The sequence below is a fragment of the Haemorhous mexicanus genome, chromosome 3 (assembly GCF_027477595.1).
Source record: "Haemorhous mexicanus isolate bHaeMex1 chromosome 3, bHaeMex1.pri, whole genome shotgun sequence".
Lineage (NCBI taxonomy): Eukaryota > Metazoa > Chordata > Aves > Passeriformes > Fringillidae > Haemorhous > Haemorhous mexicanus.
In genome coordinates, this window is record NC_082343.1 from 2,347,357 (window position 1) to 2,367,511 (window position 20,155).

Sequence of the window (20,155 nt, forward strand, 5' to 3'; positions counted from 1 at the left end):
TTTTTTCTTTCTTTGGCTTATTCTTTTATTGGATGAAAATGCTGTGATCATATTTAAGATTTGTATTCGAAGGTGTAGGAAAAGCTCCTTGAGGCCTAGATAACTGTTGCTTCTGGCTTGCCTCATCTCAAGGACTTTGGTTGTGCTTGAAGTTACCACGAACTAAGTTGGGTTCCATTTGGAAGTACAGTAGCTGTTCTGACTTACCTCCGTGGATAACTGTTCCATACCACGTTACTATAAAATGCCAGGAATGAGGTACTCTTGCTCTTTCTCTCTCTGGACTCTTTGCAATTTATTTCAAAGAGGTATTGCACTGTATCTTGACTAAACAGTTAATAATAGTCCATGTTAATAACATGTGTAGACAAGATCTACGGTTATTTTTCTACCTAAAGTTTTGTAGTTAAATGATTTTCACAGATATATGAAGCAGTATGAACACTAAGGTTGTGTACAGTCTTGGCTTCCCCATCTCTGTCGTGTCTTGTCTCTGTTCTCTAACAGTCTGTGTCGAGCTCTCCCAAGTTTCCCTGTGGATTTGGTGTCTGGTCTCCAGGCTGTTCTGGGATGAAGTGTAGCCATTGTCAGAGAGCTGCCACAGGGGCCAGGCAGGCGTGGGGCTGTTGTGTGCCCCTCGGGGCGCTGTAGTGCTTAGCTTTGTGCTGTGTGTTCCTTTGGAGTAGAAGTGCATGAGTTAGTGGTGTTCCTGTAGGATGTAGCTGTGCCCAGGATGTTTCCAGGCCGGGCTCTCGGCCCCTCAGTGTCTGGGAGCGTGTCCTGTTCCTTCGTGTGCTCGGCCCTGGCAAAGCTCAGCCGCTCCCACGGGCAGGGCCTTGGGCAGTGCCACTGAGCTGGCACTGCTTGGAGACCTCCTGAGACCCCCACGGCTGGGACTGCCTACAGCCTCCCAAAATACTGCCAGAGTTACAGAAGCCATTTCTTACTCTCCTTAAAGCTCCCAGTTCCAGCTTTTTCATGTCTTCCCATCAGCCTGGAGCCTTCTGCTCCACCCTGGAGGCAATATTGCCTTTATTGGGCAGGGTCGAGTGCAGCAGGTGCTCCTGTTGAGGGACACGTCTGGAAAGGACATGAAATGGCTCGTGAGCAGCAGCAGAGCTACAGCTCAGCAAGAGCTGTGCAGAGCAGTAAGAGCAGGTTATTAAAATGGAAATGAGCCCCAGCAGTAGTGTGATGGCAGATCACATCCCGTGAGTCACAGCTGAAGGCTGACTTGGTTCTGACTCTGCACTCAGAACAGTTCTGAACAGAAATACACACGTGTGTTTGTGCTCCTGCCCTCCTTCCTTCAGGGCTGGAGTTAGGCTGAGGCTCACGGTCTGCTTGTTCACTGAAATTTAAACGTGACCGAAACTCGCAAACAACAAACCCCAAATGTATTTTTTATGTTGATTCAAAGAAGAGTTGTTTGGTTATTTTGATACCTTAAGAGTTCTCTAGTAACAACATTCTAATCTTAGGTTTGCCTCCCCTTTTAGATCTAAAAATTTAACTGTGGTCTTGTCTTGTTCTCTTAAGATAATTGGTGCCTTTCCCTGATCTCTGCAGCTGCTATAAAAATGCAGCTTCTGTGGAGTTCTGGATACCATTAAAGATTTGACTTGTGTGTGTGCATATTTCTAGTGCAGTTATCCTGAATGTGAAAAAAAAAAATTAATAGACAATGTATATCTAAGGAAGTTCTAGTTCTAATGCACACTCTGTAAATCAAAATATATGGATAAAAAGCATGAACCATCATATAAAACATCTCCATAACTTGTAATTATATGTAAACCAATGTTTTGTGCATATTTCTATACAGATTTTACTAAAAAAAACCCGAAAAACATACCAGTTCTGTGTACTCCAGGTACATTGATAAATACAAATATTTTGGGGTGTTTTCTGTGTTTACATGGGTTGATTGTCAGCTGATGAAGACACCCCAAGTACTTTGTTTCAGGCTGCCATGATGTGTTTGCTACTGTAACTGAAGCAGATTATCTTCCAAAGCATTTTAGGTTAGTTGGTTTTGGTTTTTTTAAACTAGAATAATTTGGTGTGTGTTAATCTGATTGGTTTAAGTGAACTATTTTCCAATAAAGCTAATATTTATGCAAAAAAAAAAAGCTTTAGAAATGCTCATCTCTCTAGGAAGCTCTAAGAATTATTGCTGATACTTTTTAGCACTGGAAAGGCAATAAAACTTCAGCTCAAAGGGGGGAAAAAAAAAAAAAGAGGAAAAAAGCTGAAAATGATGCATTAAACTGCCTGAGGTGAGGATTTGCCTTGGTGCTGTGGTGAGGGACCAGCCTGTCCCAGAGTCCATTTGTCACTGGGTAAATGAAAATTGCTGATCCCAGGCTCCAGGGGTGCTGGAAGGTGTGGCTCAGCTTCCTTCTCCTCCTCACTAGGTCTGTCTCAGGGTGTTATGGAGCAAAACTGGAATGCTGCAGACAGCTCTTTAAAAACCATCAGGAAAAGAATAATCCTGTCCCCCTGCCCATCAGGAATGCAGCCCTGCACTTCAGTCCTTGGGAGTGAATTTATTTTTAGGCTTTCAGCTTCAGGACATCCTCACCTCACTGGCAGCAGGGCTCCCTTGGGAAAAGGCTTGGCCATTCCCATTGGGGGAATAATTTTTGGGTCATTATTCCATGTGCAATGCACCTCAAGGACCCAAAAGTCCCAGAGTTTACACCTACAAACCTGTGAGCACTTTGCTTTTGGTTTTAAGTCTGGACAGGCAAAGATGGGATTGAGGAGGAAGGAGCATTTTGCAGGTTAAGAGTAGGGAAGAAAACAAACCACTCAGATTTTCAATTTTATTTACTCCTTGTAAATCAAAGTCACCCAGCACTTGTCCTTGGGTAATCTCTTCCCAGTCTCAGATCAGTGTGGGGTGCCTGTTTTGTGGTTGTGAACACCCTGTAAATCTTAAATCCTTTTCAATAGTCCCAGCTTTTCCTGAGCCTTGAAGTCTGCAGTCTTTTGTGGATCTTGTGATTTCAGCAAAGATTATCAGCAAGAATGGGCCAATTTAACAACTGGAGTGGGGAGGGAAGTTCAAATTTTCCCTCCTGTGTTGGCAGCAGGCTCCAGCCCAGTTCCTGCCCCACTGCTGGTTATTTTAACAGGGACACTGCTAACCAGACAGGAATCACTGCAAGTGGGTGTCACCACTAGAAAGTCCAAAAGAGGTCCAAAAGTACAACAGGAGCTGCCTGGACCACTCTGGTAGTGGCAGCCTCATGCTCAGCAATGCCTTGTCTGTACTTACATGATATTTCTGGCCAAATTTTGAGTATTCTGTATATCTGGGGTGAATCAATTTGTATTTGTCTTCTCAGGGTGTTGTGACACCAAAGCCCAGGTAGACATGGACGCTGTTAAAAAGCTCAGAATGCTAAAGGAGCAGTGAAAGTCAAGTGCTGAAACTTAAATGTGGGTAAACTTAAAACTGACTCTGTTGCTCGTGGCTTCCAGTGGTTTCCAGCAGCATTCCAGACATGAGGTCAGGGATTTAACTGGACTCCAGTTAAACTGCTAGCTCAGTGTTGGGGCATGAATTTTGAAAATTCTTAATCCAGCCCCAAACCTGGATTAAGGATTTTAGTTTCACCCAAGTCTTGCATTTATCTAATTTACTCCTCCAGAAGAACTGTGCTGGCACTTTACCAGAGCAAATATTCCCAGATGAGGAGCACTGCAGCCAGGGGAAGGGAAGAGGCCTCCTGGGGATAAAACAACCTTGCTGGGCTGGCACACAGAGAGAATAAAGGTTAAGAGGGAAAACAAGCATGCAAGAGCTGGAGGCTGATTATCTCTGTAACCAGGCCACTGGCAGGTCTTGTCTTCAGCTTGGAAGCTAACATTTAATTTCATTTAAAATAATTCAATTTAGTCTCCAGCTTAAACAAAAAAAAAAAAGTGTGCAGTAAAAGGAATCAGGCTTTCAATATTGTGTTCTGCTCAAAAGCAGGAGTGACTCAAGGTCACCCATGCTCCCGTGCTGTACTCCCTGAGCCTGGCATGTGACACCAGGCTCCAGAAGGTCCCTTCTGCTGACTCTGGTGTTTGTGTGGGGCTGCACTCAGATCAGACAGCTGACTGCTCAGGAAAACCATCTCTGAAGATGTTCTGGCAGTTGGTTTTGAGTCTGCTGGAAAAGGTACTGCAGGGCCTGCTTGAGGAAGAGAGAGCAAGAGAGGAAAGTGCAAATTCCAGTGAGATGATGCAGACTGTAGAGTGAGGTGTTCTACAGGAACTGAAATCCTCTTGGACACACAGAAGGTAAGGCAGCACAACAGCAAGTGAAAACTCAGGTGCAGATGCACAACATAAAATCCTCTGATCTACCTTTTGATGGACCTCAGGCTTTGAAATCGGTGCTGTAGAAGAGAAAGGTGTCACTACATTAATTCAGGCAGGAGCAGAACACAATTGCAGTGTTCTGGACTCCTTTTATTCTCCCATTATGCACTCTCAGGCTAGCTGGAAGAGATGAAGCAACCAAAAAAGGCTTGACAGGGTCCAGTACATCTGTGACATTTTAATAACTAAACCAGTTAGCTATTAAATAGTTGTTATTACTATGGAGGTTTAGTGATGTAACCAGTTTAATAGCTAACTGGCTCGTGCTGGGCAGATTTCTATCAACAGAAAATACATAATTCAGAAAAGACACTGCCAGGAATTAAAACATCTCTAAATTAAATATAAGCAGAAAGATCAGTAAAGAGTTTCAGAGAAGTTTTTAAGTTTTTACTCACAGTCTTCAACCTCTCTCTTGCATTACTGCCCCTTGTTATTCCCATTTGAAATACTTCTGCATTAACATGTTATATGAATTCAAGTGACAGACAAGGAATCTGTGTCTCCTGTAGGCTTTCAGGTTAATTTTCTCTATTAGTTTAAAACAGTAAGAGGAAATTTCAGCAGGGAATATTTAGGAATAGCTATCTTTATTGATAAGCCTAACTTGGAAAGTATTTCAAAACCAAGCAGTGCCAAGAACTCTGGGTGAAACATCATTCTAGTATATCCTGACGTGCACTCTAGTTGTTCCCTACCTGTTGTTTACAGTAAATTGTCTCTTACTTTTGAACAGCAGTGGGATTTTTAACCTTAAATTTAACAAAGTGACGCCTTGATGATTGTCTGGAGTTGAGCATTCTGTGGCCTGCAGTGGGAGGTTACACACACAACCACCACGCTGTTATCAGCCTGGATAAATACAGACACCGGATTAAAACAACCCCAGAACTGCATCTCCACCATGCCACCAGTTAGCTCAAGTGGAAGAAATACGAGACAGCCACCGAGCAATTCAAAACAACTTTTTTTTTTCTTTCCCACCCCTCATTTGGTGATTCTGTTTGCCTTTCTGCTAAGCTATGTTGCATCTGCATTGCGGCTATTAACAGGTTTGGGTTTTTACTCCGGGCTTCAGGTGGGCGCACTGGCAGCGCTCGGAGCAGCGCCCGGGCTCGCCGCTGGGGGGCGCCGCACAAACACAAACAGCGCTCCACAGCCGCCAAGGGCAGGAAAATCCCCGTCCCAGTTACACCTACCGGGCAGAGGGAGCAGGACTCGGAGACGGCAAAAAAATTTTAAAAAGAGGGTTGGGCTTTTTTTTTTTTTTTAAAAAAAATGGAAAACAGATGTTCGCCTGAAAATTTGGCATGCGCGGGTTTGAAACCTCGTTCGAAACGCACCCAAGGCAGAGTGAACTAACTGCTAGTTGTAACAGCGTAAATTATGCATCCTCAATTAAAGTTTTTCGTTCATTTTGACCGTGTCTTTTATTTAGAAAATGCTACTTCCAGCCAGTGACAGATGCCATTACTGACTGTACAGAATAAATCACGGTGCAAGAAGGAGACCAAAAAAAGAAAAAAAACAACCAACCAAAATCCCCCCCCCTCCCCCCCAACAAACCAGGGGAGAAAACTACGAGGTAAAAATAGATTAGTTATTAGTAGAAAACGCTACCGTAGCCCTCCAAAGGCCCATTCCCGAGGTCCGGGTCGGCGGTGCCCACAGGTGCCCCCGCTCCCCTCAGCCGCGCTGGGCGGGAAGGAGATGGCGGCGGCTCTTCTGTCCCGCGCCCCGACAGCGGAAAACGCCAAGAAACCACCCCAAAGACCTGGAAACGCGCCTGGAAGCTGGGAGCTTCCTCGCCACGGAGCCCGGCTTAGCGTGCTAAGCGCTCTCTTCAGGCGGGAGGTCCCCGAGGCAGCCCGGCGAGCGCGGCTCCAGGCACCGAGGGAAGGGGCGGGCAGGAGAAGCCGCTCCCCCGCCGCTGTCAGAGCGGCGGCGTGCGCGCGTTCCTGGCGGAGATTCCCGGCGGCGGGAGGCGGGAAGAGGGCAGGGAGAGGGCAGGGAGAGGCGCTTCCCGCCCTTCCCCGGGCGCGCGCCCAACCGCCGCCGCCGCCATTTTACCCTCCCGCCCCCTTGCCTCCTCCTCCCCGCTCGCCATCCCGCCGCTCGGAACCGCGGTGGGAAGGCGGGGCGAGAGGGAAAAGGGAGGAGGAGGGACTCGGCCACCTTCGCCTCCTCCTGCCTGGTCGGAAACTGCCGAGCGGCGCCCGAGCGCCCTGTCCCCCCCTTCGCTCCCGTCGCCTCCTCCTCCTCCTTCCCCCTCAGCAAAATGGCGGCGCGTAGAGTCCCTGGGAGCCAGTGAGTGACTCGGCTTCTCCTCCTCCTCCTCCTCCTCCTCCCCGCCGCTGCCGCCGCCGCCGCCACAGGCTCATTTGCATTGATCAGCCGCCCCGGATCCCAGACCGGCCCCTGCCTCTCCCCCCCCCCCCCTCCCCCCCTCCCCTTCTCTTCCCATTCCTTCCCGCCCCCTCCCTCCCCTCCCCCCCGGTGACCCCCGCCCCGGCCCCCATCAATCATCAATCAGCAGCACCGAGCGGATCAATCAATGGTCGGGAGGAGGCGGCGGCGGCGGCTGCTGCTGTTAATGAACAATGTGTGAGAGCTGCGCCGAGCTGCTGGAGGTGTTAAATGAGAGTAAGTGCGGCCGCCCTCCCCCGCTTCCCTCCCCCCGGGCCGGGACCCCGCGGACCCTCCTCTGCACCGGGTTACAGCCCCGCTTCGCTTCCTTCCTCGCCTCTCCCCGCCCGCCTCGGGCCTCCCGGCCGCGGGGTTCCCTCTCCGCTGCCATGGAGGAGCTCCCTCCATGCCCTGCTCGGCGCTTCCTTTCCCCTTCCTTCCCCGCTCCCCGCGGCCTGGGGCGGGCCTGCCGCCGCCGTGTCCCCGCTCCATCCCCCCTTTCCCTCGGGATCCGCATCCCCGGCAGCCGCGGCGGGGCCTGGCCGGGCTGAGGAGCTGCCGGGAGCCGCTCCGGGGCAGCCGGGCCTGGGCTGGGTCCCTTTGAACCGGCAGCAGGAGCAGCAGCCAAGGCGGCTCGGAGTGATCCTGCCTCCCCCTCCCTGAGCCCGGCCTCGGTTCGCGGTGCAGGTGCTGTTCGGGCGCCGATTCTCCCGAAGCTGTGAGGGAAGCGGCGCCTGGAGGAGCCTGGCTCGGCTTGGCGAGGTTGGGAAGCTGCTGCCGGGTGTTTGGCTTCGGGGGTGGTCTCTGGCTCCCTCCCGAAGTTTCCTCTTCCCGAGTGTTCCCGGCAGGGTCGGAGGGGTGATACGGCAGGTGTTCCCCCCGCTGCCGCTGGAATCGGGAGTGTTTGGGGCACGAAATTCCCTGTAGGCCTCGTGTATCCCTTGGAACCTGCGCTCCGTGGCAGCCGAGCTACCTTCCCAGCTTCTCAGGAGCTCTGCCTCACGAACAAAGACGAAAAAACCACCATTTGTACGGATGCTGAGGAATTGAAACAACTTACCAGCTGAAGTTTGCGATTAGAGGGAAGTTTAACTACCTCGGATATTAAACATGGCATTTTTCCTGGTTACACTGTGCAAATCCTGTTCCAGCAGAGTGGAGCACAGAATGCAGCCTAGGACAGGGTTTGGGGTAGAGTTGTCCTCACTCTTCTGAGGCCCACTTCCATGTGCTGCTTGTTCTTCAGGATCCTACAGGAGCTGAATGTTGGCCTCTTTCTTGCTGGGGAAATAGGGTGTTCAGTGCAGGCCAGCGTTTCATTTGAGAAGTAAAAATGTAGGTGTAAAAGTAACTTCTAGGAGAGTTCAGAGACTGGATTAAATCAGATTATGTCGATATTACACACCAAATGGTTATTGAAACAGTAGGTTCAAAATAGGAATTATCAATTGTGTATGATGACAGCTGCTTGTTGGAAGAGAAAACTTTGCTTGCTCTGGATGGATTGATTAGTAATCATTGCTTAAACTTGATTTGCATTGGTGTGATCAAACAGAAAAATGTTGTAGCATTAAATTTGATATTTCAAGGAATCCGTGAAATTTCAGTATGAATTGATTTTTGCAGATGTTTTAAGGTAATTGGGATTGATGAAGATAGATATTTCCCTATAGATAAAGCAATGTCTTCAATCACTAACAATCCTTTTTTAATGTGTGTATATATATATATATATATATATATATATATAAAACTGGACTATGGATAATTTAATGGTTCTGCATTATATAAGATGTATCTCTGCTATTAAGTAGAAGGAAATATGTCTTTGAAAGTCAAAATTCATTAGGAAAATTCTGCAGTACTGCTGCTATGTAGTTAATTTCAAAAAATGCTGCTTAAGTGACATTAGGTTTGGCCTTCCCTTCAAGAAGGAAACCCACTGTAAATCAGCAGAACTGTTTGGTGTGTGTGTTTGGCTACAAAGACATGTGATGGTGCTCCCTTCTCACTGGATAAGACTGAGTTGTGAGGAAGGGATGGTTTCTTTTATAACTTCCAGTTGAGTTCTTTGTGTTCCTTAAGTAATAATGAAAGGTACATAGTACCAAAGTGATGTCAAGCTTTGTTTTTTAAAATACAGCAACAGAAATGAAAAGTGGTAGTAAAGAACGAGGTCATGCCCGAAGTGTGTGAGCCACAGGCTGCCAGCAGCTTCCTTTGCTGCCCATGGAGCATTTGGGATCAGCTCTGCACCTGAACTCCCCAAGCAGGGTTTCCAGAGAGGCCCAGGGAACAGCATCTTCTTCCTTTTGGAATTTTCTTGCTGAACCAAACATTTTTACGAGGCACGCACTGGCCTTTGTCTTCATTTGCTCTGATGTTTACAAAATAGGATTTGGTGTCAGTTGCATTGCAGGTGACTTGGAGAGGGGAGTGACAGCAGCTCTCAGCGTGGTGTTTGGGAAGGAACACGTGGGAAGGCAAACACTCCCTTTGCCTTCCTAGGAAGTTCCCAGCTGAGGGGTGACGGGAGGGTGAAACTGAGCAGCTCTGCCCTCAGACAGAGATATTTGCATTCGAAGCTGTTAGTCCCACCGCAGAGTGCCCCAGTGCTAACCCACAGCCCATAACTGCAGAGCTGGGCATTCTGTCCAGCAGTGACCTTTGTGTAGGCCCAGGGTTGTGTCCTGGGAGCACTCCAGGTCCTGATTTTGTCACGGGCAGTCAGTGGTCCTGGCTCTGGCACTCAGGGGCTGCCTGAGGTGCTGAACTGGACACCTGTGGATTGGTAAGCTTATTTTTTTGGCCAAAATTGTGTAAGTATGCATGTATGTATTTAACATACATTGCTGTGCTTAAGCATGAGAAGCAGGCAAGATTCTGTGGGCAGGATCAGCAGTGTTGGGTTTTTTTGTATGTATTTCTTTTTCTTCTTTTGCAGCATCTTGATTTTCAGCATTTGATCTGCATATTCAACCCAGTAAATTCCCTGATCTTGAAGTTATTTCCTGAGAAGTAGTAATTTCAAGTTATGATTAGATCCAGGAACTCGATAAAATGCAAATTCCCCTATGAAATGTCCAGACTTTAGAGGAGTTTTTGCAGTATAAGACAATCTGTTCAACCAGAGCAAACAGTCTTAATTTCTCACTGTAGGTTTCTTAGCATCATTTACATTATCCCAGGCAGGGTTTAATAGGAGTAAAGTCTATAAAGAGTCTGATTTTTCTTTAATTAATCTTCCACAATGTAAACATTTTTAGTAGCCTTTAATAGAAGAAAAAAAAAGGGAAGACACAATGGGCTGCTTTTTAAGATAAGGCCACTTATTTGCAAAAGGCTTAGGAACAGATTCTCACAGCATTAATTATAGGGACTCATTTAAATGTGCACAAATTTTACAGGAAAAGTGCATTGAGGACATTCTGTGCTTTTGTGTTAATCTACAGCATTCTGTATCCCAAAATGAACCCTGATACACTTTGCATTCCTTGGTTTCTTTGGATGCCAGGTCTTGTCAGTCTAGGAGGGTTTATATTGAATTTCATTTGCTCTTGAGTAGTATTTACATTTCTGTGCTGTCCAGAGGCCCTGATCAGGACAGCTCTGTTTTGCTAGGCACTGCACGGATACCCAGATAATCTCAGCCCCAAAGTGAGCCAGAAGACACAGAAATGCAACCTCAGAGGTGGGTTGGGCTGTCTCAGGTCTCTCACAGGAGTTCTGCAGGTTGCTGTGTCCCCCTGGAGCCACGAGCCTGGATTGAGCTGCCTGGAGATCCACGCCGTCCCTGTGGAGGCTTCACTCCCCAGTGTGGAGGATGTGGTGCTCAGTGCTGTGTTTGTTGAGTGCCAGGCTGTCCTGGGAGTGCCTCTTCTTAGCTGGAAGTGCCAGTGTGGTTCTCAGCCCAGTCCTGAGTCCGTGTCCCCCAGTCCTGGCCGTGGTGTGTCCCAGAGAGCCCAGCTCAGCTCGGTTGCTACGAGGCTTCCCTTTGGGACTGCAGCTGATCTTGATGTGTGTTGACTTAAAACCCTGTAGATGATTTTGGTTTAGGTTTGGTTTGTTCTTCTTGTTTGGTTTGGGTTTTATAAAAGTAAGAAACAAAGATTACAACATGGAAAAATAGGTTTTATTATGTAGTGGCAGCTGTGGTTTTAGGTTACCTTGGTAGGCCTCGGTTATTCCCAGTTCTTGGTTTCTGGGAACAAAGTTTGTTTTCTTCCCAGCATTCTGCTCCACTTTTTTCAATTACTACCTCTTCAGCCCATTTTTTTTCCCAGTCAGCTCTGAAATCTTGTAAAATCAGTTCACGCTGGTGATTAGAGCCTTCTAGATGTTATTCTACTACACTAGCTCTCAGGCTATTATTCTTCTTATGCTTTCTCTTTAGTAAACCAGAAAAACAAAAACCCCAAGGACCACCCCAAAACAACCCCCTTCCCAGTTTACTGAAGCAAGAGATGAATGTGGACTCACACTGTTGTTTTTCTCTCTGTTATCACTGTCTGCAGAAGTGCTCCCAGAGTGATCAGGTCCATAAAACACTTGAGGTGCTGGAGTGCTTGACTGTTTGTGTAGTTTCAGGATAGCCCTGAGTTTGGATGCTGGAGATTCTTGGTTTGACTCCGTGTCATGTTGTTCTGGCACGTAGGGAGTACAGAGAGTAGTCTTGGAGGTTGGGTTGAGGGTGTGTTTACCTTGAGGTAGGTGAGAAATTGTGTTCCAAAACATTGCAGCATTCAGTTTGCTCTTTGGGATCTGGGGATGATCAATATTTTATGCTGTGAGAACTCAGATATTGAGGATGTGCTATAAAATTATTACAACTATTGCATCATTAACATCACTTGGTCTCCAAGAGCTGCTCTCACTTGTTCAGTGGTTACCTGTAAACTTCAGGATTGATTACTCTGGTGTTTTGTGCAGATCTAAGGTTTCATTTGGCTCTTTGATGATTCCTCTTGTGCAAAACTGTAGAAGTTGTCTCTGTTGCATGGCTTTTTTCTCTCTTCTTTTTTTTGCCTTTTTTAAAAGATTCTTTTTTTTCCCCTTAAGTGATATTTCCATGTTCAGAATCTCTGCAGAGATGCCATGGAGGATTTATTGGGGTAACTGCCCAGCCTGTTGTAACTTCCCAGCCTAACTTCACAGCCATTGCTGTCTCCTGTTGAAGAAAAGAAAGTCACTTGTTTATAACACTGAAATTCTGTCATTTTTTCATGTTTACTTTCATCTTTGACCCTTTCTAAGGCAATGAGCAACCAGGCCTAAAGGAAAATGAAAATAACCTTTTCTTTATAGCAGCATTGCCAAATTGCAGTTATGGACTCTGAAGTGCTATTCCAAATGAACTGGAGTAAACAGAGGGAAAAAATGGAAGGAGAAACTTAATCCTCACTAATTGTGAACTTTGTAAAGTGAAAGGGAAGGTGGCACTAAGACAAAGTTGGTTTGTTTGTAAAGCAATGGAAGGAAAAACTGTGACTTTGGTAGCTAAAAGGCTTCTATTTTTTGAAAGATGTTTCAGCTTTTGTTCTGTACAATTATTTTGGTTTGTGTTATTTGATGTGATCAGGAATGATTTTGTCCTGAGACTTTTCCTGTTCAGGCTGCTGCAAACTGGTTCCTTCTCATAGCTCAGGCCACTTGGTCAGTGATGCTGAAGATGAGTTATGTAAATCCCATTCTGCTGAGTTTTGGTGTGAGTTACACAGCACTGAGGTGTATTTACTGAGATGCTTCTCTTTGTATACAGGGAAATCTTCTGTTGGATAAGTACTTGGAATAACATCCTTAAAGCCATGAAGTTCTAGCACTGTAGATAAGTTCAAGGAAACTGAAGAGAGCAAGAAAGGAGAAGAGAAGCATCCCTTGCTTCATGTCCAAAAGAGACTTGATCAGTGTAGAACTTGGAGTCATCATGTTTCCCATGTAGGAAATCTTCCTGTTGGATCATTCCTTTGGTGTGCTTGTTGCTGTATTGCTTTCCCTCCCTAAAGGTAGTTTTCAAGTCACCCAAGTCCCAAGCAGTTCCTGAGCCAAATCCAAGACCATGTGCTTTAGGCTGTCTGGGGTGTTGTTGCTGTTGGTTCTGCCAGAGCAGCTCTTGGAGCTGTCCTTGGATGCAGAGGTGGAGCAGGGTGTCGTGGGGCACGGTGGCTGCTCAGGCTCTGCCACTCAGGGGTTCTGGGGGCAGGGTCCTGGGGAGCAGACCTGGCTCCATTTCCCTTGGCCTGCCTTGGCTTTGGGAGATTGGTTTTGTCTGCCATGCAGACACTTACGAGCCTCACCCTTAAGAATTCCTTTTTGCTTCTTCTGTGTTATTGCTAATACAGACTTTCTGTGTTAGAGGTTTTAATTCCTTGCTTGCTTGATTTCTCCATGTCACTGCAGTTTGCTTCCATCTTTCTGTGCTCAGCTAACATTGAGTCAGAAAAGCAAATCCTGGAATTGTGTCCTGTGTCCAAGTGATGAGCAGGCTGTGATTTGGCATTTTAGTGATTGGGAGGGAAGAGCAGTGTTTACTTCTTGGTTCCTTTTATTTCATCTGTTTTCTTCTCTGAGTTTTTTTTTCAGGTAGCTAATAGGGATTTCTGCAGCCCAAGCTACACCTTTGTAGTTGTCTGGATGCTGGGACAATGTGAAAAAGATTCTTACCATCCTCAGGAGCCAGTGGTTGTGCTAATTACTCAGTGCTGCTTGTAGTAACAGCATGCTGCAATTAAACAGAGTTGTGGCCATTTAATTTTTGCCATTTAAGCTTATATTGAGGTGATTTTTTTCTTTCATTTTGTGCAGCAAATTGGCAATTTCTTGAAAATGTGAAGAGGTGAGAAGCCATTCATTCCACTTTGTTCCTTTCTTTGTATGGGAATTGATTTGCAATCTGAATGCTAAACACAGATATGCAACTGTGAGGATTTCTGTGGTGTTCCTAACATGTAGTAAAAAAAATCCAGCTTGCTGGAGATTTGCAAAGTTTTCTTTCTGGAGTTGTTCAGATCCAGCATTCTGGTGGACAGTGAGCTTAGAGCTGCTCATGAGATTTAGTGCTGGAACAACTGGTGGAAGAAGTTGAAACTTGTCAGAAAAAGTCCTTGTGGAAAATGCACCTTTGGAGGTGGACCTTTCTTCAGCTAATTTGTAGAAGGGCTGTGAATAAGACTTGAGAAACCTGTGCCAGTTGAGACTTATTTCTAGATCAGCATCCTTGCAGATCATTGGTTCCCATCAAGGAGATGGGGTGCAAAACTTTCTTTGCCTTTTTCCACATGTTGAAAAGCCTCCAATTCATTGCACTGACTTCCACCTGAGAGTTTTTGATCTATGTAGTTGTATATAGAAACACACTTTATGCTGTGTTGTTCAACATTCATTGTCTTTATTTTTCTGTTGTGCTGCTTGGCTCATCTTGGGGGGGATTTGATAATTTTTAGCAAGAGTTTATTTTCATCTTCAGGAAGTGCTCAGTTGCCTATATTATTCTGTGGCACGTAATTATTGAATTCTTTATAAAAAACCCATGGTTTTCACCAGCAGTGAAATTACTTTTAAGTGGGTGTGAACTGAAAAACTGGTATTTTTCAGAGTCATTTTCTGCCTGTAGTCTCTGTTCTTTGCAAATCCCATAATCAAATTTCATTCTAAACTCTGTGGGCATCAACAAAAGTGCCAGTGCTTTCACATCTGTGCTCTGCTTGGAGAAGCTGTGAGCAGTGCTGGAAATGGACAGTGAGGTGTTTGCTGGGGAGGGCAGCTCCAGAAAAACTTTAGAGGGGCCAAAATATCTGCTGAGGAGTTTGGGAAGTGGGCTGTCTGTGGAAGGCTTGTGGAGCACAGCTTACCCACCCTTGTCAGGCCCCTGGCTTCTGACAGGAGGTGTGTGCTGGGTGGCACTCTGGGCTCGCAGGCAACAGCTGATAGGAGAGACTGAAAACTTTGTTTTTCCTTCTTGGAGCTGTTGTGGGATAACACTGGGCAGTGTGAGCTCAAAAGCTTGATAAAAATAAGTTCTGCTTAGGTGAAGGATGGCGAGTGCAGTAAATCCTTGTCTGTCTTGGCTGGTCTCTGACTTCTTTCACAGTTCATAACTGTTAACTGTTGCTGGTTTACTTTGGGTTGAACTATTTTTCCCTCTGAGCTACTTTTTTTTCCTTTATATTTGAAGTGAAACTTGTGCCAGAGTATTTCAAGTCCTAAGTGTCAGTGCTTGATCTATAATATTTAGAGTAGATGCAGTCTGGTCAAGCTGATCAGAAATTGAAATCAGTTTCCATCAGGGTTTGGAAACTCGGTGGGTGTGAACAGCATTGCCAGTTTGAGTCTTTGCAGAGTGACTTGGCTTTGAACTCAGTGTAGCCATAGCTGTACATGCTGATATGAGACCTGTAAGAACATTTGTTTATATCAAAGTGGCACCTGTAAATATGTTTTCTGGTCGTGGGGGATGCTTGTCATGGAGCTTAACTGCTCTCTTGGATGTGCTGCTAGGGACCCTGTGCATTGCCTTCAGCCATCTCTTATTTCTCTTAGTTCTTTCAACCTAACAGCTTTTAAAAATTATATAATTGTTTTAGCCAGTAAATTACCTAATACACCATGTGTTTGAGAGAATTACTAAACACAGATTATCTGGCACAAAGGAATGTGAAATTTGAGTGTATATCTGAAAGTTGAGAGACAGTGACTTCATTGCTAGCCTGTCCTTTCTCAGAATTTTATTGTCCTTTCTGAATGAGTGTAGCTTGCACCTGTGCTGCTGGAAACAAATAGAGCCTTGGAGTTCAAATGCTGAGCAAGCTCTTCCTGGGCTTTCAATGAACTGCCTGAAGCTCCACTGAGGATAATGACCATTTACCTCTCATCTCCTTGTTCAAGCAGCCTTAAATATACTCTGTGAGAAATGAATTCATCATATTTGTCTCTCACAGATTTTGTCCCTGAAACCCAGAGCACAGTCATTACATGCTTTTGTTGTAAATCTACTGGTAATCTGTTGCTTCTTATGGACCAGGGTGGCTCAGTCCTGGGCCTTTTCTTTCTGGCTGTGGGGGAAAGCTGCTCTTGTTGTCTGAAACTGATTCACAGCGTGCCAAGTAGTACAGCTGAACTAATTTGCAAAGTTCTCTCTTGAAAATAGAATGCTTCCTGGAGTAGGTATTTTAATTTTTGCATTCCTTGCTACTTTTAATTAAAACTGATAGAAAACTCTTCAGTGTTTGGAACCTTGTGCATGCAATTAAGTCTTTGTTCTACTTATAAAGTAGTTTGATAGACTGAGTTCTGTGTCTTCACCTTAAAGTAGTATTTTAAAAGAAGTTCAGAGCTGGAGTATTAGAGAAAATGGCTCAAACCCAGAGTCATTCAAGTACTGATACATTATGTTATTGAAAGGGAAGAATGCAAGTACTCTCTTGTAAACTGAAGGCGAGCAGTCCTTTATCTGAGCAGTAGTTTTGGTGCTGACACTGTCAGCCCTAGCTTGGAAATTCACCTTGGGATAATTAGTGATAGGCTGGGAAATGCTCGAATTATGCAGCGCTTGTCCAATCCTGCACTGATTCCTTAAGAAATTTGCAGTGGCTGTTGTCAAAATATTATGATGGGCAGCCTGACTTTCCACATCTAGTATGTGTTTTGGTGATGTCAGGCAGACTTGATTGTGGAAATACTGCCTAAATTGAGCTGGGTTTTTTTTTTTGTTTTGTTTTGTTTTGTTGGGTTTTTTCTTAATTGAAAGAGGAACTATGACAACTTCAATACAAAGAAAAAAACACAGCCCTCCCAGAATTGTAACATCTTGTCTTGGAGTCAAAGGCAATTCACAACACTGAGTTAAAATAGAAAAAGTAGCAGTCAATTTAAGTTTCTTTTTTTTTTTTTTTTTTTTTTTTTTTTTTTTTTAACTCCAGTGAGTGGCATAGATGCTATGAAATTGCTTTGTGGGTTTTTTTCCTTAGTAATATGTAACCTGCTTTTCCCTGGAGAGGTAGGTCTGCAATATCTTGGCTGCTGAGAATCCCAAGATAACAGTAGCATTTAGGAGGTGCAGTGCAGAGATCCCACAGATCTTCCATGGGCTGCTGTCTCACATGGCTGACATGGAAGCAGTGCTGATGAACGCTGCTGGACCCAGGCTCAGCCCTGCTGTGCTGCCAGGCTTCCATGGAAATGCAGCAGCCTGGACATCCCACTGGCCAGGAGCAGCTTTGTGGTTCCTGCTCTGCTGTGCTGGGCCCAGGGAGCCCTCTCAGAAGCTGGGGGTGTGATAAGGACAGTGTGGAGACTCCTGGTCAGTCTTCTTGGGCCAGCAGAGCCAGAGCCAGATGCAGCTTGGCCTGGTGAATTCCATTCCCAGCCAGATATCCCACAAGCTGATCTTACCCATTTCCTCCTGGTGTTTGATCAAAAAGGCCATATGTGCATTACACAGTGTTTAACTGGTGGAAGCTCATTCTGCTCCCTGAACCTGGGATGGGAATCTCCTTTGTATCCGTGCCACTCAGTGCTGCACAGGATCCTGCTGGTTCCTCAGTCATTGGCATAACCCAGCCTCAGTTCTGTATTTCACATTCCATCTTATCCTGGCCAGATTGCCACTGTTAGGCATCTGTGGATTCAGCATTGCTGAACTTCGAGCTGTGGCTCACTGAGTGGCAAAAGTGAGTTTGCATGGTGTAGTAACTTAGGCTGGGCTTTGTGTGCAAGGTGCAGTGCTGCTGCTAGACCTGGCCTGCTAGACCATGCTGCAGCACAGCTGTCCTACATTTGAGATGCTGTATCTAAGAGTTTCTTTAGATTGTGGTTCACTAGGGTAGTTCTGGGTAGAGCCAGCTCCAGTGTGCTGGGTAACTCTGGATATTGTCTGATAATTGGCATTTGACTGCATTTAAAACAGTGTGGAACTGCTCCTTGGGCCAGTGGCTGTGGCAAGTTCTCTTTGAGAAGGTGGAAGTCTCAAGATGCTCTCAAGAAGGATTTTTTTTTTGTTTAGGTGGACATCTGCAGCCATTCTAAAGGGGGCATTTTAACCCAAAGCAGACGTGGCCTAGCATGATGAAAACCTCAGGGTGACATCACTCCTGCAAGGTGCCAATTCTTAAATTGCACACAGCTGCCCAGAGCCAGCTGCTGCTGGTTTGCTCCAGAGTGCATTAACTTATGATTAAAGGAGGCCAGGTGTTTGCTGGAGAAGACAGGGAGGTGGGATGGGAAGGGAAATGGAGAGATGAAAAGAGAGAACTTGTTGGTGTTTGCAGAGGAACAGAAGATCAAGGCAGCAGTTACCTGAGGTCAGCTGATTTGCCCTTTCTGGTGAAGTTGTTTCTCAGAAGTGCTGTTTGGTTGGTGAACATACCAAGGCTGATTGTGCTCTTTGTGTAACTGTGTTGTGTCCAGGAATATTGAATTAAAACTCCTCAGTTCCTTCTGATCTCAGGGTGTGAGGAATTACTCAGGTGCTGAATAACCAGCAGATGATGTTGGGACACCAGTTGAAACTGCTTTTTCCTTGCTCTTTTGAGTAGCTCCTATATTTCCATTCTTAAGAACACAGTACTGCTTAGACTTGCAAACCTTTGCCAGTTTTGTTGAAATTGCCTTTGTTCAAAAGTTGTGTCTGACACGATCACATTTTGGTTTTTTTCTAGAGAAATGAGACTCTCAAAGTTGCTAATTCCTATCTTTAAGCCATTATGTTGTCTTCAAAATGTTTGTGTTCTAATATTTGTTTACTTCATAGTCCAAAAGTTGCAGGAAAGCAATCTATTTATCAGGGTGTAATATTTATAAGTAGAAGAAGTTAAGAGTTTGATGTAGACTTGAAATGAATGGAGGTGTGTTATGGGATGGAGATGGTTGTAGGTATCTGTAATGCTCTGGTGGTGTGATGAGTGATCATCAAGGCAGCATTAAAGGCACTCAAGCACCTTAACCAGGCCATTATTGTAGAATTTTACTGTGCTAGAGTTTGGGGTTACAGACCTGATTGTTCCTGGCATTTGAACAAGTGTTTCTAATACCAAAGAATTAACTTTTTGTGTTTCCTAGTACGTTCTGCACTTGTGTTTCTCTTTGATTATGAGTATCTAGTGAGTATTCTGGGATGCTTTTGTGCTACAGAGTCTGAGAGGTAGAGAGAAAACTTTATCCTCACTGAAAGGTTGTAGAGGAAGTTTGGCCAGTTGAATTTGAAGCTGACATTGTCCTATTAAATACTTGTCAAGGATGGCTCCATAAAGGTTGGGAAGAGCTCTGGAGAATCAATTTAAGGCAGTCATGAATTCTCTATAATAAAAATAGTAATTCTAATAGGTGAAAGTAGAAAGGGAATGGGAGATGCTGGACTCTGTGGCTATCATATTACATGCTGTTGATCCTAAGCAAAAGGAACCCCCTACTAATCACTGAAAACATCTCAATGCATTGAAAAAAATGTGCTGGGTCTCTGTGTAAGCAATGGTACTCACACAAAAAGTTACACATTTATATATATATATATTCACATATGGATTTCTTTCAAGATTAGTATTATTGCTCCTAATGCTGTTTTGTTTAGTGCATGGCTCATTTCCTCTGGTTATTCTGTATCAGTGACCAATTTGTGATACTAATGTTCATTCTCCAAGTGGTCTGGTCTTTCCCAGGAAAAGCTGATACCAGATGAGGGTTGGGGGAGGAGGGGGAGGGAGCACAATCCATATGCAGCTGGACCTCGTCACAGTTTGGAATATGGAGAAATTAAGAGTTACAGATCTTGGAGGAGTTTGAATTATTTACTTTTGACTCTGTTATGTTGCTGAAACTAGAGAAAGTATGCTTTTAAAAATGATTATTTTTGCTTGCCATTTGATTTTGTACTTGCTATGATCAGTGACCTTTGGATACAAGATATTCCCCACAAGTCCAGCATGATGGTTGTCCTTGAGGTCTAATTACAGTGTGTTCCTCTAGCTCCCAGGTTCTTGCTAAAAATGCACTTAGGAGCTTAGCTTCCTTTGGCCACAGTTGTATTTTGAAATTGCATTGCCTGGTTCTTTGCAGTTGATTTGTATTTTTCTCATCTTCTGTCGTTTTCTTGGTTTAGTCAGTTTATTTATAGGGGTTTTTCTGAGTTGAGGAGCTTGTGTTGTTTGTAGTACTGTAACACACTTTTGGCAAATCACCCTTCTGTGAGAGATTAGGTAAATCACCCAAGTTTTCATTTAGAGCTGGCCAAGTAAAACAGGAGACTGGGGAAACAGCAAGGAAATTTTCTTTTTTTTTTTTATTTTTTATATGGAATGTTTTAAATTTTTACTTTGACCATGGTGTGTTTTGGCTTCTCATCAGCTGCTTGAATAAACAATTACACTTCAAGTCAGTCTGTTTT

General features: G+C 44.9%; 1 protein-coding gene across 11 annotated transcripts in view; it reads left to right on the plus strand.

Annotated features, from left to right (window-relative positions):
- Positions 1 to 6,875: 6,875 nt before the first annotated feature.
- Positions 6,876 to 20,155, plus strand: part of USP34 (ubiquitin specific peptidase 34) — a 113,843-nt gene continuing 100,563 nt past the window's right edge. For all 11 annotated transcript variants that reach the window (XM_059840496.1, XM_059840502.1, XM_059840500.1 and 8 more), the window contains exon 1: positions 6,876 to 7,020. In XM_059840496.1, the coding sequence (XP_059696479.1) occupies positions 6,978 to 7,020 (43 nt within the window). In that variant the 5' untranslated portion in view covers positions 6,876 to 6,977. The remainder of the gene's footprint in view (positions 7,021 to 20,155) is intronic.